This window comes from Harmonia axyridis, chromosome X (genome assembly GCF_914767665.1).
Source record: "Harmonia axyridis chromosome X, icHarAxyr1.1, whole genome shotgun sequence".
In the NCBI taxonomy this organism is placed as follows: domain Eukaryota; kingdom Metazoa; phylum Arthropoda; class Insecta; order Coleoptera; family Coccinellidae; genus Harmonia; species Harmonia axyridis.
The window spans coordinates 13,701,317-13,724,646 of NC_059508.1; the positions used below are offsets into that span (position 1 = coordinate 13,701,317).

The 23,330-nt window shown below is 34.0% G+C and overlaps 2 protein-coding genes across 8 annotated transcripts in view; one reads left to right on the forward strand and one right to left on the reverse strand.

The window, feature by feature from the left end:
* The window catches only part of LOC123686460 (rho GTPase-activating protein 7), an 89,604-nt gene extending 77,308 nt beyond the window's left edge, over positions 1–12,296 (reverse strand). For both annotated transcript variants that reach the window (XM_045626613.1, XM_045626612.1), the window contains exon 1: positions 12,087–12,296. The gene's annotated coding sequence lies outside the window, so the exon portion shown is untranslated. The remainder of the gene's footprint in view (positions 1–12,086) is intronic.
* The window catches only part of LOC123686461 (rho GTPase-activating protein 190), a 34,265-nt gene that overhangs the window by 9,865 nt on the left and 1,070 nt on the right, over positions 1–23,330 (forward strand). For 2 of the 6 annotated variants that reach the window (XM_045626614.1, XM_045626619.1), the window contains exons 1-13: positions 18,558–18,718; positions 18,790–19,079; positions 19,362–19,567; positions 19,622–19,769; positions 19,882–20,499; positions 20,580–20,718; positions 20,812–21,024; positions 21,690–21,701; positions 21,759–21,945; positions 22,002–22,382; positions 22,486–22,811; positions 22,870–23,025; positions 23,079–23,330. In XM_045626614.1, coding sequence (XP_045482570.1) covers positions 19,397–19,567; positions 19,622–19,769; positions 19,882–20,499; positions 20,580–20,718; positions 20,812–21,024; positions 21,690–21,701; positions 21,759–21,945; positions 22,002–22,382; positions 22,486–22,811; positions 22,870–23,025; positions 23,079–23,330 — 2,603 coding nt within the window. In that variant the 5' untranslated portion in view covers positions 18,558–18,718; positions 18,790–19,079; positions 19,362–19,396. Of the gene's footprint in view, positions 1–18,557; positions 18,719–18,773; positions 19,080–19,361; positions 19,568–19,621; positions 19,770–19,881; positions 20,500–20,579; positions 20,719–20,811; positions 21,025–21,689; positions 21,702–21,758; positions 21,946–22,001; positions 22,383–22,485; positions 22,812–22,869; positions 23,026–23,078 lie in introns of those variants that run through there. The other 4 variants (XM_045626615.1, XM_045626616.1, XM_045626617.1 and 1 more) reach the window with 4 other exon arrangements.

Genomic DNA, 23,330 nt, shown 5'->3' on the forward strand with positions numbered 1-23,330 from the left:
CGCTTTGAAGATATTTAATGAGAGGAGTGGAAATGAATGGAGGTAATGAATAAAGTACATGTGTATTTGTACGTTCATTTAAGACAGCATAATATAAACATAGGATCCAAGTGTTTACGTTCAACCATACGTAATTTGTTTGCGACAACTTCAGTTTGTGGTGTTTGAAAATAAACGTTATTCTCTTTGAAAATTCATACCATCACACTGTAGAATTTACAACTTCAATTTCATTATTGCTTGTAATGAATTGAAATAATGGGTGATAGAGGATTCTTTGTTGTTATAAAATGGAAAACATCAACAACCACTGTTCTATGACCTTCTACTAACCGAAGACCATTTTCCAAGTGTCGTAAATTTTTTATTTAAATATTGCGAATCGAACAATGATTAGTAATTGAATACGCAAATAGAACTTATTAGAAACTGATGTTTAAACGTTTCAGGTGATCTAAGATTTCTAGGAAGCATTTCCATAATTTATTGTATTCTAGAATGATACCTCCTCAATTTTCCTAGTGGAATTATTGAAAACCCCAAAATAAATTGTATTAAAAACATTTTCGTTACACGTCACTGTGCAATACCATCTATTAGGCCAATTGAAAAGTCCCTAGTGTGATGCACAGATGACGGTGCTAGTTTTAAATCCATAATATTTTTAGTTAGTAACAACCTTCAAACGATACGTGTCAGAATTTGACAGCAATTCGACAATTAGTTTGTGAGATATTGCTTTGTGAGTGTAGCTACTTTTGTTATTTGAAAAAAGATGGAAAGAAAGCATTTCGTGTGCTGATAAAATATTGCTTTTTGAAGGGAAAAAATACAGTTGAAGCAAAATCTTGGCTTGAAGAAGAGTTTCCGGGGTCTGCATCATTAAAATCAACCATCCTAGATTGGTATGCCAAGTTTAAACGTGGTGAAATGCGCACCGAAGACGGCGAACGCAGTGGACGCCCAAAAGAGGCTGTCACCGACGAAAAAATCGAAAAAGTTCACAAAATAAATTTGAATGACCATAAAGTGAAGTTGATGGAGATAGCAGACATTGTGAAGATATCATCATGAAATCGTTAAAAAACGGTTCCATTCGAAGAAAAAATGATGCTGTTTTATCAAGACGATGCGCCGTGTCACAAATCAATGAAAACAATGTCAAAATTGCATGAATTGGGCTTCGAATTGCTGCTGCATCCACCGTATTCGCCAGATCTGACCCCGAGTGACTTTTTCCTGTTCTCAGACCTCAAAAAAATGCTCGCTGGAAAGAAATCCAACGCCAATGAAGAAGTAATCGCCGAAAATGAGGCCTATTTCAAAGCGAAAGACAAATCGTTCTACAAAAATGGAATTGAAAAGTTGTAAGATCGCTATAATCGCTGTATCGCCCTCGAAGGCAACTATGTTGATTAATAAAATCGAATTTTGACAAAAAAATGTGTTTTACTATGGTAGACCGGGGACTTTTTAATTGGCCTGTTAGTCAATTACGTATCAGTATTAGAAATTTCTTATTGGATGAACTGTTCAAACTTTGCTACCAAGTCTAAACTTCAAATTTCAGTGTTGGGATATTAGGGAATATAATTTATTATGGATATGGATCCAATTATTTTTCAATTTGTCCAAATTTATGTGCGGTGGGAACGGTACACAGCTAACGTTTGACGTTTGATCAAAAAATCATAAAAATCGAATTATGGCTGTAATTTCAATGTTGAAGGCGCATTATTACATAATTTGGTCCCACACGAATGCAGGTCAGAGCATACTAGATCGAATGGACGCAACTGCAGATTTGAAGTGGACAGCGTGACAAAAAAAATCTCGATAAGGTAATACATACTTCGATTCGTTCGGTATTTATTTGGGCGTGGGCGTAATAAGGTTATTCTTCATGTGAGGCGGCTTTTGAGGACACGTTCCTCCGATTGTTTCGTACGTGAAATATCTTCACGCAGGTGTTCGTTATGTAGTGTGAAGTGACTCGAATTCAGAGCCAACGTAAAATCGGTATGACCAGAAAATCATAAAGAAGTTAATTGGTATATTTAATTAACGTTATTCATGGGTAATCAACAGATGATTTATTGGCTGAGGTGAAAAACGGGTTTCGGAATACATTGATATTCGTGTAGTTTTTTTAACGTTGCGAAACTGAGGTGATAACGTTGTTTTTTTTTAATTTTTATGATGAGAGTGAAAGCTGAAGTTGAGTCGATATGAACAAAAGATGCGGGCGCTTTGATTTTTTCATCATGATCATTTTCAACAGATCGAAAATTATACAGAACGTAGTAGGCAAATAATATTAGGTCAATTGAAAAGTCTTCGGTCTGATGCACAGATGGAGGTGCTAGTATTAAATCCATTTGATTTTTACTTAGTACCTTCAAACGATATTTGTCAAAATTTGACAGCAGTCCGACTATTAGTTTGTGAGATATTGCGTTGTGAGTGTATCTACTTTTGTTATTTGAAAAAAGATAGAAAAAAAAAAGAATTTCATATGCTGATAAAATATTGCTTTTTGAACGGAAATAATTCAGTTGAAGCAAAAACTTGGCTTTATGGAGAGTTTCCGGGGTCTTCACCAGGAAAATCAACCATCATTGATTAGTATGTCAAGTTTAAACGTGGTGAAATGAGCACCAAAGACGGCGAACGCAGTGGACGCCCAAAAGAGGCTGTCACCGACGAAAGAATCAAAAATGTTCACAAAATAATTTTGAATGACCGTAAAGTGAAGTTGATCGAGATAGCAGACATTGTGAAGATATCATCTGAACGTGTACATCATATCATTCACGAATATTTGTACATGAGAAAGCTGTGTGCAAAATGGGTGCCGCGCGAGCTCACAATCGATCAAAAGCAACAACGTGTTGATGATTCTGAGCAGTGTTGTTTGAAGCTGTTCAAGTACAATAATCCTAAATTTTTGCGTCGATATGTGACAATGGATGAAACATGGCTCCATCAAGTCACTCCGGAGTCCAATCGACAGCCAACTGAGTGGACTGCACACGATGAACCGAATCCAAAGCAAGTAAAAACACAACAGTCAGCTGGCAAGGTTATGGCATGAGTATTCTGGGATGCGCTAGGTATAATATTCATTGATTACCTCCAAAAGGGCCAGAACATCAACAGCGATTATTATATAGCATTATTGGATAGTTTGAAGAAAGAAATCATTAAAAAAAGGCCCCATTTGAAGAAAAAAAAAGGTGTTGTTCCATCAATTCAATACGAAGTGTCACAAATCAATGAAAACATTGGCAAAATTGCATGAATTGGACTTCGAATTGCTTCTGCATTCACTGTATTCGCCAGATCTGGCCCCCAGCGACTTTTTTCTGTTCTCAGACCTCAAAAGAATGCTCGCTGGAAAGAAATTTAGCGCCAATAAAGAGGTAATCGCCGTAACTGAGGCATATTTTGAAGCGGAAGACAAATCGTACTAGAAAAATGGTATCGAAAAGTTGGAAGATCGCTATAATCGCTGTATCGCCTCCCAAAAAAATGTGTTTTACTATAGTTGACCGGGGACTTTTCAATTGGCCTGTTATGGGCTAAAATTCAAGCAGGCAGTTTCTAATAAATGAATGACATTATATAAAGATCATTCTAATGGATTCACAAAAACAAAAGTGCCGTTGAAAATATTCTCAATGCCTATAATTTCCTTTATTACTCCTCATTTCTATAATTGCTCCTAGGAACTAAATTGTCCATTGTTTCGTGTCCAGAGCAACCACTATAATACCTCAAGTTGAACAAGAATGTTTATTATTTGATGAAGAGAGACGTCCTTTGGTATTCAAGAAACGTCACTTGTGAAAGAAATGTTTGTCTTCCCAAGAAAAAAAAACAACAAATCCAAGTTCAAGTGATTACAACTGATGGATTTGTTTTGAGGTCAATAAACGTTCTGATTATATTAAACCACGAAATAAATGAATCATCTGGTAGTGCCGAAACTTACTATACGAATTAGTCATTCTTCCTGCTCTTTAGTGCAGATGCAATAATTGATAGTTGTACCCTGATCGAAAGGAAATAACATCCTATAATGACACACTAAGATTTTTCAGTGAAAAGTGCTTCATATTTTGCCGTTACCACGAAAAGATAGTCTTTCACATCAAAAGATGCCGAAAATTATATTGCCAAATATATATATTTCAATACGTATGAAAATTATATTATACAGAGTGATTCACCGGAATGGCCTATTAGACGTTTATGGAAAACTTATCATAATTTTGAGCTGAAAATTTGCATATTGGGGTTTGAGACAATGATCCTTCTCCCTAAAATATTTTCAAATCTCTATAACTACCGGTTATACCGGAAAGAGGCTACTACTTCCTTATATCAGATGGCACTCCCCGTATATTATTGCATCATTAGATAACTTTTGTTACGGCAATTTCGGCAATGTTTACCTTGAGTAAAAACTCAACGCTTCATGAGTTAATGGGATTTTTATGAAAAAAATTGTGGTGATGAGGACTCATATTTTTCTGAATTTTTCGGGAGAAAAAGCTTTTTTCGGAAAAATTCCTTATTTTTCAATTCTGCAAATACGTAGTATTACAAGACTGTTTGCGGTTTGGATCAAAAATGTACAGGGTGTTCATAAGAAGATCATGAACTTGGACAACTCAAATTCATCAAAACTCAAGATTTTCAAATTGGAACCTATGTTTTTTATTATTTCAGTCGATTCTACGAACAGAAATAGTGGGGGTCACTAAAGCAAACCCTATCCCTAAAATTAATACTTAAAGAGTTATCGAGGAAGAACCTTAAATGAGGAAAAACCGTAATTCCTCACTGTGTGGAGTACTCTGTGACTTCCGGAAAAATGTATAAAATACTGGGGGATTCTCAAGCAAACCCTATACCTAAAATGAATACCTTGAGAGTTGTCGAGGAAGAAGTCTCACTACTCCACAGTTATAAATAGCTGTTTTCCTCATTTAAAGTTCTTCCCCGATAACTCTTAAAGTAATCATTTCAGGTACATGGTTTGCTCAAGTAACCCCTACTATTTTTGTACGTAGAATCGACTGAAATAATAAAATATATAGGTTCTAATTTGAAAATCTTGAGTTTTGATGAATTTGAGTTGTCTAAGTTCATGATCTTCTTATGAATACCCTGTACATTTTTGATCCAAACCGCAAACAGTCTTGTAATACTACGTATTTGCAGAAGCGAAAAAGGAAAGAATTTTTTCGAAAAAAGCTTTTTCTGCCGAAAAATTCAGAAAAATATGAGTCCTCATCGTCACCATTTTTTTTAATAAATATCCCATTAACTCATGAACCGTTGAGTTTTTACCCAAGGTATGGTATATTGCCGAAATTGCCTTCAAAAAAGCTATCTAATGATGCAATAATATACTCGGTGTGCTATTTGAAATAAGGTAGTAGTAGTCTGTTTCCTGTATAACCAGAAATTGTAGAGATCTGAAAATATTTTAGGGAGAAAGATCATTGTCTCAAACCCCAATATGCAAATTTTCAGCTCTAAATTATGATTAGTTCTCCATGAACGTTTTATAGGCCATCCTGGTGAATCACCCTGTATTTCAATACGTAAACTGTTGAAATTACAGGATGGATTAACTTATTTTCTTTTTTGAAAAATCCCAAAAGTTCATCAACGAAATTAATGAACCAATTATTATTGCAAATAATTCGACAACAACAAATTAATCTATTCACCATAAAAACCTTTTTTCGAACAATTAAAAATGGTTCTATTATGTAAGCACTAAAAAAACATTCCTATTGCATTTCTATCAAACATGCACACGCCATAAAAGATATATTTATTCTTTCTTTCATAAAACGAGCAGAATGATGAGATACAATTGTGTACCACTAATTACCCAAATACTATCATTCATTGGCTTCTACTGTGATTACTCAGCAGTTACTCCGAATGGGTGATAAAAAACATAAAAGCCATGTAGGTATTAGTTCATTTATTATCTTTCGAAGGTAAGAATAGACAAAGCAGTGATTACATTGAATGTTTCACGAAGTAGATAAGAATCATAATATGACTCTGGTTTTGATATACCAATGTCCACTCTACAGTGAATGTAGGTACCTATCTAGATATCACAAACACGTTTTGGTTTATTTTCAATAATGAACGTTCGGAATCTTTCAAGGTAAAAAAACTAACCCCCTCTAAAATGTTCACAGTTTCACGTTTTAGAATGTGCAGATTTCAAAAATCAAGACACGAAATTTGAGAAAATAATTTCTAGGAAAGTTCGCAACATCTGCAAAATTTGTAGCTCTTTTAGTTTCGAAATTAAGAATTTTGTAAAATTTTATTCGAGTTTTATATGGTTTTTTACGCGTCGTAAATTTTACGTTCGTCATATCAATTTCTATACGTCCATGAAGATGAATATCAAAAAAGTTTCTTGAATCTGAGAATACCATTTGTTGATCGAAAACAATGCATCATCAGCAATCGGCTAAACTTTTGAGCTCATCATTTCTGGGACGTGAATGGTGTGTATAATGGTTTTGTTGTCGCCCTTTTTCTGTAAAATAACCATGGGATCTTCTACCTGTGGTGACCGATTAGGAGATCTATGCTCCTAAATACCTAAATGTAGCTATGCTCATTTATATGCAAAATATGGCACGCCCAATGTCCCATAAATCCACGGCTGGATAAATGGTCCTCTTCCCAACTGAAAGGTGTGAAATTTTTGATTTAAGAAGTTGCTCTGACCTAGAAAGTCGCTTAAACAAAATCAGCTTCAATTGTGTCAATCAAATAATTTCTTTTTAAGAACCCTTCTGTTACCATTATTTGATTGTAATTTCAGAATTTTTTCTTCCCGAAATTACCAAGGTTTTCAACGAAAATAATAAATCTGAATGGTTGGTTTTTATCTATCAGCATCAAATTTTCAGTTTTGAAATGAATAGAATATTTCAGGTGGAATAGCAAAGACAAATAATGGAATAAAGATTGTAATCTAGAAAGACCATTATTACTTTTTTAACCTGCCATTTGATTTGGATGTTGTCCGAAGAATACCAGGTAGAGGTATTTCATATCTTAACATATTCTTTTTTTTTCGCTACGTAAGATATTACAACGACTGGTCGTTATATTCCATAAAGCTATTTTGATGTCGTTTTAATCTGAACTTCGTAGAGATATCTTAGAAATTTATATCATTAATAATACTAATATTGACGCTGCCTAAGTTAACACGAAATTGTTTGGGAAAAAAGCGGTTCTCCTTGCTATCACTTGTTTGAAGTTTAATATAATGGAAGGATCTGCTTCTCAACACGTAAACCCCACCTCCATCTCTATTCCAGTAAGTAGCTTCGCAACTTTTCAACGTACCTGGTTTGTCCAAAAATTATTCGAACGCGATCACATTTTGAAAGAAATCTTTCACTTTTGCAAATTTTACACTATGGTTCATTATTCCCTCTCAACTTAAAGAATATTTCAAATATTTGAAAGTAATGGCTTGGAAATTCAAGAAAAGATGTGTGAATTCGACTCCCAAAATATCAAGTGCTGAAAGCACTCACTATTTGAAAGAGGTAGTGATAAACCTCGAGGTAACAATTTGGTGTAAATTTTTGGGAACGTTTAGTCAAATCCAACATGCTGAAGGAATAAATTATAGTCAATTTCATGGCGAATTTGTTGCTTTTGAGACGCCTACTGAATGATGGTTCTTTTGGTGTTCAACAGGTAAAAAAGCCAGCGTCGTACATCACGAAGAACTCAGCGGGTGCTAACCATGACCTGACACTAAACAAAACATTATTTCTCGGTAGAAAGAAAAAATATAGATACCCATAACTATGACAGATCCTGTGAACACTCCTCGTAACCAAACACATTGAATCACAGACTTTTTTTCCGTCTTAGTTTTGTATTATATCGAAGATGCGCCCAGAATGAATTGTGATGTAAATAGGGGTTCAAAATTCTGATGGGAAAAAGAGTGATCATATATCATGATTAATAGGATAAAATTCACTTGTGAAATCAAGGGTTAGGTTTGATCCTGAACATCCTTTTCATCGGGTTTTATGTTACAAGCTGGTGTTCCAGGGGATGGAACTTTTTTTTTTTTATTTCTATATCACTAAAATTTTGTGTGCATATACAGTTCACGATATAATGGTCCACATTTCTTTGAAGAAAACAACAATGTTAAATCAATCAATGCAGAGTCCTATGATAGTGTCCATATACATTGAAATATCAATGTTTGTTTTAGTTTTCTGAAGCAAATTATTCTAAAAAAATCATAAAGGTGTTATGTTGAAGTTCTACGTAATTCTAGATTTTCATGGCATGTCATTTTGAAGGTTTATTGGATAACGAAATTTCTTCACGTGGATACAAATATGAACAATCTCGTTGAAGCTCCTAACTTCGAGTTAATGTTCTTCTCATGTTTTTTCTACCCTATTCACCTGCAGTACCTATTTCAACAGCAAGCATTTGGTAGAAATTGTTATCACATCTGGTTTCGTCTTGATCAAAGTCTTCCAATCCCCGAGAGCTCCATTGGACGAGTAAATATTTATGTCTTATCTATTTCCGGTGGGCCAAAAGAATACATATCCACCATACTAGAATATTCTCTAATCAGTACCTTATTTCTTTCGGCTACAGAACCATTGATAAGGAATTTGCTCTGTCTGCCAATTTTCGATATGGCTATACAACGTGGCACATACAAGTTGTGATTGATTCAGGTCAAAAATTGTGATGCAAAACCCCGATTATACATTTCTAGGATGACTATCGGTTGAATATGAATAGTCTGAAGATTGAATAAATAATAACAAAAAACACCTCTATGCAAAACGAGACCAATAGAAAACCCATACCAAGTCTAGACCACTTTGTATTTATCTCGAGTATGGGTTAACAAATCCACTCAACTTTCATTGAGCACATTATAAAAGGGGATATTTTCTAATCGCTAAAATATTGTTCAATGAAATAACAATCAAAAAAATAAAATTCAAAGAGAGAGCTAAAATGCAATCTTAGGCAACGCGTCATCAGTGACGTCACATACAAGTATAAACTATCAGCTACAAACGGAAGTGAAGAAATTCTCTAAACTTATTCGGCATTCGTGCAATAAGAGGAAATTTCGCGTATAAAAATCGAGAAGTTGAAATTAAGATTTTTGTGCAAACTTCCGAATGCGCTTGAAGAATAAAAATGAGCGAGGATAAATGGTAAAAAAGATGCGGGTCAGATTTCGCTGTCCTTTCCTTATCGGGAATATCCAATGCGAATGGAGTTTTTCTCTCCTTGAATAAACATTTCACGTACTAAATGGCATCTGCAATATTCCCTCGTAAAATATTTGATTGATGCTTTTTGCAGTAGTGGTTAACCAAGCAGTCCATGCGTACCTAAAAACAAAACACAACGAGGAGAGTAGTTCAGTCTGTTATTTACCACTACATAAATAATGTATTGGCATGCCGAATGACATATAAAAGAGGCTTTAAAATAACATGAAAATAATTTATCGTGGTTTATAAAGGATTAGACTTCATGTTCTTAATGCGACTGACGTTTTAAGTTCAATGCCTACTTGAAATAAGAGCGGTAAAGATTTTGAAACTCGTCTTCGATGCAATGCGACAAGAAGCAACTGAAAATGATGTCATGAGCTTTTACCCGCATGAACCTTCAAATTGTTATAATACACAATTAACCTGCAAAGTGACATATCATGAAAACATGGAATAACGTAATACTTTGAACACTATTTCATTTATAACATTTTTGTAACTATATTCTTGAGGAAACGAAAAAGCATATTAACAATAAATACATTATTGGAAGGTTCTTTTGTCACTTTCGATTACCTATGCCATCAAATATCGGCACCAAATCGAGGAAGAAAAACAATTAGTAATTGTATATTTCTTCCATATCCTTCTATCAAGACATTTCTTCGACCCTCTCTGGATAAACCTGAAAACACTCAGTCCATTCTCCGAAATATATTCATTTGGGCAAGCGCGAAAAATAAAGCATGAATTGAAAAATCATTATCTCTAATAATGAGTTTGATACCTAGTTTTCATCATTGGTATCGGCAAATAATTTCCAGTTTTCGAAAAAACAAAACCATCAGCCGAATCGTTTTCGTCTGACCTTCTGCTAATTGGTAAAGAATTAGCATGAAAAGGTAATAAATATACAAGCCATCTCGCCACCCAGTAGCTTGATAGTAAATGCTTTAATTAAAGATACATACAAATGCTTGGTTGCAGTCTGAACTCAATGTGGCAAATTTCAGTAACGATAATGGATTACATACTGGGTTATATTACTTCTTTACATGTTCGGTTCTAAATGCTTCATTAAATTTCTAGAACATCGTTGAAAAGAGTTATTATTTTTATGGAAAATCAATGTAAGGAAAAATTTTCCAATAAAAAAATGCTTCAATTTTAAAGGTGAAATTTAGTTTCTAGAAATCAGAATAACCTTATTTAATATCAATTTTCTTCTTCAGCTAGATGTTAAATCTGTTGTTCTGGTGTATTGCGTCCAATGGTCCAATTAATTTCAGATTGTGAAGGTATGGTTAGGTACTTCACAATGTATATTCTGACATCCGGTATCAATTACGTAGATCGTAATTCTGTTCATTTCTACCATATAGGTACATTTGAGTATGGATTAAGAGAGACGTTTAATAATAATAAAATTCAGTGAGGATATTAAACAACTTTTATGAACTTGAGGAAAACATAAAAGCGACTAAATGTCAATTACGGCTTGAGCTTCAATTCGACTCTATTCAATCCTCAACGAGTGTAGTCAACTTTGTATTAATCCAGATTATCAGTTTACAGACTTTTCAAATCTTCTCAATCTTTATTGAGCACATTAAAAGTGGATATTTTCAATTCATTAAAATATTTTTCAATAAATTGAATGAAGAAGAGTAAAAGTCAAAGGGGTAGCTAAATTGCAATTTCAGGCAACGTCATCAGTGACGTCACTTGAAATATAAACAATTAATTATCACACATAAAGTGGTTTGTTTTCATTATTGATTCAACACTAATAAACTTATTAATATTTAATGGTAGTTCAATTCATTACATTTTCAGTGCATCAACTTGTTTGAAGTTAGAATTAAATATTTTTTAAATGCTAAAAGTTTTTCACAACATTTCTATAGGAAAATGAATCTGTTCATAGATATTTCATTGAGAGTGCTCAAATTCGCGACAAAGAAATAAACCGCACTTGTTTAATACAAATTGACATCATTTGCCCATTTTAATTAATTTCAGTCATGCGATATAGGTGTGAAGTATTAGAGCTTTTTTCGCATATATTTTTGTCAAAATGATCGACGAAGATGTCAGAACATATTTTTAGTACTGTGAAATAGCCTATTCGCGTAAATTAAGTCACTTCATTTTGGAAAATTTAAAAGAACAATTAAGAATGTGAATGAATTTTTAATTTTTGGGAATTGGAATTGGCTCTCGAAAGGTGATGATTGCCGCTGAATTCATATTTTAGCGCACGCATGCGCTTCGAGATGGTCTGAAAATTAGAATATTTTCGGGTAAAGGGATTTATTTCATATGTAAACATAACTGGAACTTCATTTTTCGATGCAATTCAATAAGAATTGATTGGTGGACTGAGTAGACTTGGCAGTTATCAAAATTTTCGTTCAAAAAATAATTTTAACGCAACATAAATCGTTGCCAAAAAATCATATAGAGTAGAGTAAGAAAAAATGTAAGATGACGTTTTGTTTGGCTTATTTTCAGTCTGCCCGAATTTCGATTAAGCCGAAGTCATATTGTTCCTGGTATTGTAGGTCTAATTAATTAAATGAACTTTTTCTTCTGAAGAACAAGTGGGTGAAATCTCCAATAGAGTTCCGCCGACGCTCAGCTGTCATACACAGAATGAGATCCCACGTGTATCGAATCAATTTGTTTAATCATGATAGAACAATTCTTGAGGGTACGTAGATCCAATGCGAGACTCACCAAATATGAAGACTTGTCATCCAAGTGCATCCGAAGAGTTGTCATCAATTCAAATCGGTGGAAAAACACAAAAACACTACGTCCGTCGTCTCTACGTATCGAATCGAATCACTCGGCACAACACTTAAGTTAAGTACGATCACCGCACAGGTCGAAGGCTGTGGCCGCACTGCAAGATAGCATAGCACAGAACCAACTGGGATACAGCATGTGTTTGTACTACTACTATGACTCGGAGCCCCCTATTCTATTCATCTATTGAGTCAAATTCGGAACATGAATGATATGATAAGGATCAACGGGGTATGAGATTGTTGAGCTTAAAAAAAGACTTACGGTGCGTCCCTGATATTCTGATGGAAAGGTCTAGGTGTAACACTGTATCGTCCTTCGAATTTATTCGAAAATTGATCGTGGAAGAATCGAATTTGAATGGTCCTTGCTTCATAAAAAAATGGGGAAGGTCGAGAGCTTTTTTGTGCCCTTGTTGAAATTCGTATATATGCTGATGCGTCCCTGATATATTCTGATGGGAAGGTCTAGGTGTAACACTCTTCTTGAAATTCGTATATATACAGGGTGTTCCACCATTGACGCGGCGGTTCATTATAGTTAAGTGCTGAAATTTTGTTTTTTTTTGACACATTATCATTAGACTTCATTAGAACAACATTTCTGCAAATCTTCATGAAATATTATTCCTTATTTGCTGTTTTCTCGAGAACTCGAAATTCTTGAGGTTGGTTTCGGAGGCTGTCCTTGTTATTGCTTGCTAAATGTCCTTTGTTTTTTAGCCCTGAAGAAGGAGGAAATCGCCTCCGAAACGTCGGCAAAAGTAAACTGGTGAGAGAAATCAAAGCATTGTCCACATTCCGGACAAGTTTTTTATTATATTGTTATCATGGACGAAAACCCAACTGATATTTATTATTTGTTTGGAAATACACAGGGTGTCCCAAAACAATGTGAATTAGTATCCCAAAAAAGTGTGTTTAGAATCGTTGGAAAAACCAAATCTTCAATGGAATTAATTTATTTAAATGATATTTTCAAATCGAATCCTGGAAGAATGGAGAAATGTAGTGACTTTTTGATTATCTTGTAGAACTCTACTGGGTGTTCAAAATGAAACGATTCCTTGATGACTTATTCAAATGTTAATCTTGGACTTATTCTAAATTCCACACACTGTATTTTATTTTCTCATTCGGTAGATAATTCGCGGAGATGATAAAATTTGAAACCTAATAAAAAATAAAATACAGAGGGTAAGTCATTTGGAATGAGCCAGATATTAACATTTAAATGAGTAATAAATGTACAATTGAACACACAGAAGAGTTTTCAATGATAATCAAAAAAGTCATTCCTCCATTCTTCCAGGATTTCCATTCAAAATCGCATTTAAATTAATTAATCCACTTCAAAGTTATTTGATTTGTCCAACGATCCTAAACAGGGTGTTCCATAATAAAAAAATCTATGTTTGGTGATTCACATTTTTTTGGGACACCCTGTGTATTTCCAAACAATTGAGTAATGTTGCTTCAATGGAGCCTTATGCTAATGTGTCGAAAAAAAAATCGAAAATTCAGCCATAATGGTGGAACACTCTGTATATTTTGCTTTTTTATAATTAGTTTTGAATTTTTATTACACATTTTTTTCACATACTTATCAATCAAATTACTACACCATAAAGAATAACAAAGTTTTCAATAAAAATACATGAAACTCATTTTTATCTATTTTTCAAACAACAACAAATGCAGCGCGTCACTTGTCTTTCAGTGTCACGATTCAGACTTAAATCTTTTTTCCCAAATCAAAATATGCATGGCTGAATACGTAAAGGCAATTTACCACCAAACTGTCGAGATATATCAGCATCAAATAACCGACGAAGAAGAATATTCATATATTTTTATTCATTAAAATCAATATAAGTTAGTAGTATATTCTAATTCAATCTTCTTGCTCCATATATCATTGTCTTCGACTCCCTTTGCAAATGACCGAAAAAATTCGAAACAGATCACACTCCGAAAAATATTCTTTGGTTTCAACTTGGTTTTCACTAGATTACTATTCCCGTATAAAAGCTTCATAGCTTGATTTTTGGGATAACTTATTACCTACATCTATGAACTCTAAAAAGGTGTACCCAAAATTTCTATGAAATTAGACTGATAGATTCTGACAAATCTATATTTCACAAAAAAAATATATAAACGATACGATCCTCACGGAATTCTGCTTGAAGGTGAATTACACTATTTTATAGTTGATTTCTAAATTTCAGTTCCATCGGATGGATATTCCATTGAAAGCTTTCATAAAAGGAAGTATGTATCAACATGTTTATAAAATCATTAAGTGAAGTATATTTTACTTCACTTCAAAAACCCATATTTTCTTATTAGAAAATATGGGTTTTTCCTTAGGAATTATCAACATTTTGGGTGAAATGATTCAGTTCCCATAAAACTGTCAAATACCGAATTTGAGAACCGAATTAACAAATAATTAAAAAATTAATCAAATGCATTCTGGACATTTTCGAAATGAATACTCGGAAACTATATAGATGATTGAATTTTCTATGAAAATATACTACAAATATCGCATAGGTACAATATTATGGCATTTATTATTGATCTATACATATGACGCGAGAAAAAAGGAAATGATAAACAATTGTGAGATTCTTGCAGTTTTCAATTTTACATGTGTATTACGCGTAATTCTCGAAAAATGATTTTCAGCAAGACACTTTCACTCAATAAGTCCAAGCCAAACCAGTAAATACACAGTTTTTCTTAAACATTCAACTTTATTCGTCAACATAGCCACCTTGAAGAATGATTGATGTACTCTAATGCTCCTCTAACTCTTCAATACTTTTTCTGTAGAAAAATTCTACTTTTGCTTTCGAAATAGGCTTCAATCTCTTCATTGGACCCAAATTTATATCCCTGCAGCAACTTTTAACTGTTATTATCTTACTAACAATTATCAAGCCATTGCTCTGCTTGCATAATATTTTTGCCTATAAAAAAACATTGTTTTATCAATACACAAAAGTCGTTTTTATTAATTTTTCAAACAACAACAAATGTAGCGTCACTCAACCTTCAATATCTCGATTCAGTATTGAATCTTTTTCCGAAACGTTGACACGTATCTTTGGAAGCTTGATACTAACGAGAAAAAAAGTGGTATGGCCTCAGAGGGTATGGAATTGGTGGTGCCATCTGTGTACCAGACGCTGGACTTATTGATTGATGTGTTAACAAAATTCGTGAATTTGATTTTGGAACCAAAGGGCAAACCATTTTTGTAGTAAATAGGATTTTCATGCTTTTATAGTTATCCAGAAAAGCTCTTTAAATCTTCGATAGTTCAGGAAAATGATCGTTTTTCTTATGGTGCATTATTCATTTTTATATGAATTCTAAGACATACCTATAAGAGATATGTGGAAATAATATATCATAGTGTTGAAAAATATGGTGTGTTTTTTTGTGCCTGTTGGTTATATGTATGTAAGATCTGAAATGTAATTTAGAAATGCTTACGCACTTTTCCCACCTATTGTACCATTCAACTAAGGAGTTTCTTATTACATAAGATAGAGAAACACACAATAATGTTAATTGCGTTTATCGATCAATTGAGAAATGATCATTGAAATTGTGTCGAGTATCGATAGATAGAAGAACATTAAAATTTCCTTTCATATAATCATTAATTAGGCTCTGAAAGTGTGCGAGCAATCTCTATAGAAACGTATGAAAAATATCATACGAGATATCTCGATTCCCTTTCCACAAATATGTCCCATCCATACTCAAAAACTAAACTCTGGTGTGTACAAAATTACGTAAAATTAGTTTGAGCCTTTAACATCACTCGTGTTAAACAGAATTTTCAAATAAGGATAACTTTTTTCATATCCATCCAATTTCAATTGAACAAAATCTTAATGTTGCTCCAAACTATTCTCAATCCAACAGTCATCACCGCAAAAAATCCGTGCAGTAGTTTTGAAGATTGGCTTGTAAAGCAGACTGGCACACATACAGACAGACAACAATTCAAAAAAATAGGTATTTTCGTCTTGTGTTACCTTTTTCTTATAATTTATAGATTAAATAGACATGTCAGTTTCCAGTGATTTATTTTAGGTATGTGCAGGAGTATTTCTATTTGGGAAGCTACGTATAATTTCCAATTCCTCCTTCAATTGAATTTCGACAAAGTAATGGTGGATGCGCGCATTCAAATATTTTGTTTTATGTTTTTATCTCGACTTTCATTAGCCTGTTTGAGTCTTTTAAGAAGCTTGGAGCTTGTGTATTTTTGGAGAGCTCATAATATTTTAAGGCAATTGAAAAGTCCCCGGTCTGATGCACAGATGTCGGTGCTAGTATTAAATCCATATGATTTTAGTTAGTAACAACCTTCAAACGATACGTGTCAAAATTTGACAGCGGTCCGACCATTAGTTTGTGAGATATTGCGTTGAGTGTAGCTACTTTTGTTATTTGAAAAAGAATTTCGTGTGCTGATAAAATATTGCTTTTTAAAGGGAAAAATACAGTTGAACCAAAATCTTGGTTTGATGGAGAGTTTCCGGGGTCTGCACCAGGAAAATCAACCATCATTGATTGGTATGCTAAGTTTAAATGTGGTGAAATGAGCACTAAAGACGGCGAACGTAGTGGATACTCAAAAGAGGCTGTCACCGACGAAAAAATAAAAAAAGTTCACAAAATAATTTTGAATGACCGTAAAGTGAAGTTGATCGAAATAGCAGACATTGTGAAGATATCATCTGAACGTGTACATCATATCATTCATGAATATTTGTACATGAGAAAGCAAAATGGATGCCGCGCGAGCTCACAATCGATCAAAAGCAACAACGTGTTAATGATTCTGAGCAGTGTTTGAAGCTCAAGTTTGAAGTGCAATAAACCTGAATTTTTGCGTCGATATGTGACAATGGTTGAAACATGGCTCCATCATTTCAGTCCGGAGTCCAATCGACAGTCAGCTGAGTGGACTGCATACGATGAACCGAATCTAAAGCGAGGAAAAACACAACATTCAGCTGACAAGGTTGTGGCATCAGTATTCTGGTTCTCTTTTATCTTCTGTTTCCAGATCGATCGCAACATCATGGTGCATTGAAGATACTAAAATAATGGATTTATTTTTAGGGTCAGACATATTATATTCCTGAAACATCAATAATCATGAGATAATGATATAAGAATACATATGCATTCGATAATGTTCGTAATAATGCAAAAAAAACTATACTTACCAAATTTATGACAACACTGCGTTACGTTTGCTCGAAGGAGCAAACGTAACGCAGTTAGGCGCGCGGATTACAATGGTAATCCAGTCGTGTTTAGACGCTCCTAAATTCCAGCAAAAATATTTCCCACCGCTTACTGAATACTGAATCGCTAGAAAGAGATGTAATTGACAGCTACTGAGGTCCGCGCTTACATAACCAATGAAATTAGGAAAATATCGGCGTTGGAATAGTGGTGGATTACAATCGTAATCCACGCGCCTAACGAAGGGATAAGAGATATGTGGAAATAATATATCATAGTGTTGAAAAATATGGTGTGTTTTTTTGTGCAATAAACCTGAATTTTTGCGTCGATATGTGACAATGGTTGAAACATGGCTCCATCATTTCAGTCCGGAGTCCAATCGACAGTCAGCTGAGTGGACTGCATACGATGAACCGAATCTAAAGCGAGGAAAAACACAACATTCAGCTGACAAGGTTGTGGCATCAGTATTCTGGGATGGGCAAGATATAATATTCATTGATTACCTCCAAAAGGGCAGACCATCAACAGCGATTATCATATAGCGTTATTGGAGAAATTTGGCTTCAATGAAGAAGTAATCGCAGAAACTGAGGCCTATTTTGAAGAAAAGACAAATCGTACTACAAAAATGGTATCGAAAAGTTGGAAGATCGCTATAATCGCTGTATCGCCCTCGAAGGCAACTACATTGAATAATAAAATCGAATTTTGCCAAAAAAATGTGTTTAAGTAGGTAGACCGGGGACTTTTCAATTGGCCTGTTATGTGTCCTTTCCGAGATATATTACTTGCTTTCAGTCAATAAAAATATTCTGTATTCACACAACCAATTCTCCCAACAACTATAGCTCTGAGTTTTTACAGTATCCTAGGAGTAAAGAATGTTAAAAAAGTTCTGTTTTCACTGTTTCGCTATGAAACTGCAGTAGGTAAGGCAGTTTTCAAAATACCCAGCGCATTCACCATTTTTCATTTCGTCCAAAATGTTTCTTTTTCATTAGTTTCAAGCAGAGGGACTATTAAAGCAGTCATTATTCAACCAAAATCGAAAATATTTGAATCATAATTTGCTCTGTTCTCTTATAATTTAATAATATAAAATCCATTTCACCAATTCTCTTCTACGCTCCTGTAATACTGACATCCCAATCTTAACCAAGAATTCCTTAGCTGTCAATTTTAATCCCAAGAAGCAATGAGGGTTGAAGAATATTTGATCTGTCTGTCTATTGTTAGGCATCATAAATAATAATTTGTTTGAAATAAAATTGTGTAAGCGGATTTACCTTTCTTGTATTCAAACATGTTTTGTGTTAGTTTTGTATAGTTCATTTTGTTTTCAGATAGTGCCCATTCTCACTATCATCAGAGCGCAAGCCGTGAATTGGTTTTTAGCAGATGTTGGATGTTGCCTTCTTGAAGTGTATTAAAATGTATTAAAACATAATGGCGACCAAATTATGAAAAAATACTGATTATCAGACGTGAAAGTGATCAATTAGCGAAAACTAGTGTGATTATTGGTAAACGTGGTCGTTCGATAATTGCTAACAATTCCATGCTTCTTTGAAATGACGGTCATTTTCCTATCGTTAAGAGATTCAAAAAAAGTCAGCTGTAGGTGGTCTCAGAGGTGAGTGTTATGGTAATTTGTTGAACTTTATGTTTGTTATTGTGAATGATTTCAGTATAGTTATTGAAATAACATTAGTATTTTGAAGGGTAGGTGTCTTCTTTAATTAATAAAATTGACTTTCTACTCTTCATTGTAAATATGAAGCAATGATCCTTCATGTAACTTTTTCATAAGTGACACTTATGATCTTAGAGAATTATGCAGGAATGTTCTCTCATTATAGTTTATGAAACTGAATGTCAGTGTAATTTCATGTTTATTTCAACACTTTATTTACAGGTAATCATTTTACTGTTAAAAACATTTTCAAGAATATGGCTCGCAGAACAGATATAGCAAGATACATTAATGTATCAGTTGTTGGACTTTCTGGGGTTGAGAAAGATAAAGGACATTCTGGTGTTGGGAAATCTTGCCTCTGTAATCGTTTCATACGATCTCATGCAGATGATTACAATGTAGATCATATATCGGTTCTTAGTCAAGTAAGTTGATGTTTCCTCTCATTTTCGTCTTTGATTGATCTATTTTTTCCTCAGACTGACTTCAGCGGACGAGTTGTGAACAATGACCATTTCCTTTACTGGGGAGAAGTGGTCAAGAAATCTGATGAAGGGGTTGATTATCATTTCAGTGTTATAGAGCAAACTGAATTCATTGATGATGCATCATTTCAGTCTTTCAAAGGTGAGCGAGAAAAAGAAATTATTTTATATTTCATTTTGGAAAAGTAGAGTGAACAATTATTAATGACTATGTATGCATGTGTTGGTTCAATGTTGATCTTTATTTTTGAAAGGTGGCAAGATGGAACCTTATGTCAAAAGGTGTGCAGCTACTAAGATAACTTCAGCAGAAAAACTAATGTACATCTGCAAGAATCAATTGGGCATTGAGAAGGAATATGAGCAAAAGCTCTTGCCAGAGGGTAAATTCAATGTTGATGGCTTCATTTGTATTTTTGACGTTAGTATTGTGCCAAGTAGATCCCTTGAAAAACAAATAGAAATTGTTTCCAATATTCTTAATAACCTCCTGAAAACGAAGAAGCCTATAGTATTCATTACTACTAAGAATGACGATGCTGATCCTGCCTACTTGCGTGAAGCTGATAAACTCATACAACGCAAAGAATATAAGGGAGTTTTGCCTCTTGTAGAGGTCTCTGCTCATGAGAATGTCAATGTTGATCTAGCATTCATTGTTCTGGCACAAATGATTGACAAAACTAAGTTCCGCACAAAGATTACCCCGTATGTTGAAGCAGCAAGAATTCGTAGAGATATGATGGATGCAGCTAGCGAATCTTTCCTGAGATTGATAAGACTTCATGTGACTGACTATCACTCTACCTGGTCGCAAACTATCAAGATACTTAATGCTCACAATGAGTGGATATATTTCGTGCAAATATTTGGTAAGTTAGATTGAGATATGAATGCAACTTTGAATTTTTTTCATTGCAGAAAATGGTACAATAATATTTTTCCATTTCAGGGTTGGATGGTACACAACGTTTGTTCAGAAGGCACATAAAAATGTTGAAAGAGGAAGCCATTACTAAAAGAATCGCCCATTACATGGAATTACTGCCTGATATTCTTGATAAACTCAGTGCAGATAGGCATGCTGAAGGGTAAGATATTTTATTTTCGCAAACTTTTTCCTGTGGAACAATAAGCTCAAATGTCTGTTATTTTCATTTTCAAGAACAATTGATCGTTTTCAGAGATTGGCAAACAGTTAAATGCACCTTGAAGCAACATGAAGATTTTTATCAATATTTTTATGAATGCCCTGAGGATATTCCTTGGACAGAGTGTGAACTTGAGTCGGACAATGAAGAAACTAGAATGCCTTTAAATGTCCTCGATACAAATGATGCAGAAACTGTTTTCAAAAATTACATCAATATGCTACAACAAGAAAAACAACAATCAGAGTGAGTTGGTATTGATCATAGATAATTTAGCTTGAGCATTGATAGAATGTATTTTATAATATAAGGGCTTATTTAGGGTATGTTCCGTATATCGTCGAGAATTTCAGAGCGGTTACTAGTGGTTTTCAATGTTTCAGGTAACCTGCTTCGTATTTACAGACCGCTTGACACTTGTCAACTTAAATTTGGAGGTTATAAATGGTTGATCTCTTTTAATTTAGTAATAACTAATAGTTATTAATGGCTCTGAAGGGTATTTGTTTCATAATTCAAATTATAAAGTTTTTGAGTGTTAAATGTCATGGAAAATATTCAATAAACAATAATCTGAAAGTTAAAATGACAACTGCCAACTGGAGTGGGCGTGGTTATCAAACTCAACCAGAATAAAAGTAAGGTTGCTCTGGTGACAGATAACTCACCGAAGTTTGAGGAAATAGTCACCGGTTTTTGAGAAATTTAACATATACGGACCACCAACTCACTTACCATAGTAACCAAGGTGATATATGGACCATACCCTTATTCCGGTGGTTAGTTTAATGAATGCTGGTTTCTTCTCCTAGTTACCCTATTACTGGATGTTATTACCCACTGCAACTTTTATTAATAATCTTCATTGAAGAATTCACTAACATGTATTTATTTCTTGCCTACTAATAAAGGATGCCGAAAAGGTAAGTTAAAATATTAATTTTGTTGGAATGAAAGTTGATGATATTGTTGATGCACAGGTGGAAGAAACAATTCAAACAGCTATTGGAAGACACAGGATATGTCACTCCGGGAAAGCCACTTTCAGAAGTTCGAGTATTGTTTATGGGTAGAGAATGCTTTGAAGCTTTGTCTGAACACGATTGTCAACAGATTTACGATCAGCATCAAAGACAAATTATTGAGAGTGCCAAATATAATTTTCAAGTATGGTGCTATATGAAATTATTAAATATATTGTTCTTTATTTGGTAACTTTCTAGGAACTACTTTTAGAACATGCCAATATATTTTATAATTTGAAAAGCATGACTCCTTCAGGTACAATATCACAAGACTGTATCAAAGAAATTATAGAAGTGCTTCAGGATGATTTTCGTTACAAGATGTTGGATAAATTGGATCAAGATAGGAAAACTATTCTTTACCAACATTTGAATTTCATACACTGCCCAATGAAAGAGAATTGTCCTTCATATTCTAATTGTATGGATGTTCTAATCGAGAAAACTCTTGCTACCAAAAACCATAGGCCCTCTTCTTGGGGCCATAACCAATGGTTTTTGAATACAGATGACAATAAAGTTAACATACTTATCTTGGGCTTGAACTATCTAGCTGAAGATTTTGTTGCTAAAATAAGGGTGAATATTTTGTTAATATGACATTCTCTTCGATTAGACTTGTAAAAACTATATACACTAATTATATAAAAAAAGTATTGGTATTTATGATAGAATCTTTCAGTCCCAATGTGAAGATGACGAGTACAAGATCGACTGCCAATTTTACAGTTTGGATTACAGAATCATTTGTGGAGATGTCAGTTTGCCACAGTATTCATTCAAAACTTCTGATTTTGTTCCCCATGGAGGCTTCTGTGTTTTCTCCGATGCTAAATCATTTGAATATATAAGGGAGAGTCTTGAAAAAACACTTCTATCGAATTTGGAACAGGATGACAAACTTCCTTTTCAAGGATTACCTATCCTCCTCTTGTTTTTGCAGGATATTTCTCTGGATAGTGATAGTGTTAGCAAACTAAAAGAAGAGGGTCAAAGTTTGGCAGATAAGTATGTTATTCCGTCAAGGAAAATTATAATTTTTTACTATTCATTTCTTATTTTACAGCCTTCAATGTACATTCATGCATGTTTGCGTTGATGAAATCACCACTGATCAACTTGTTTCTGAATCTTTGAATCAATTGGTTCAAAGTATCCATCACCGGACTGGTTTCATTTATTTCTACCAGTCCGTTATTGACTGTTTGGAACCAGATATTAGGTAATGTATTCATTATTGTATATTTCACATTGTTAATTTGAAATTTTCTTCAGGGTTATTATGTCCTTATTCTGTGGAGATGATTACTCTGTGGAAACTCTTCTCTCTCCATTTTTTCACCATCAATGTTACTTCTTGTCCTCCGAACGCAGTGTTATACTAGAGACATTCCTTGGCGATTCTAGACGTAGAGTAGAAATTATTATTTCTTCTTTTCATGGTGCTAATTCCTTCAGAGATGAACTGGTTCATGGTTTCATACTGGCTTATTCCTCTAAACGTAAAGCTTCATTAGCAAATCTCAA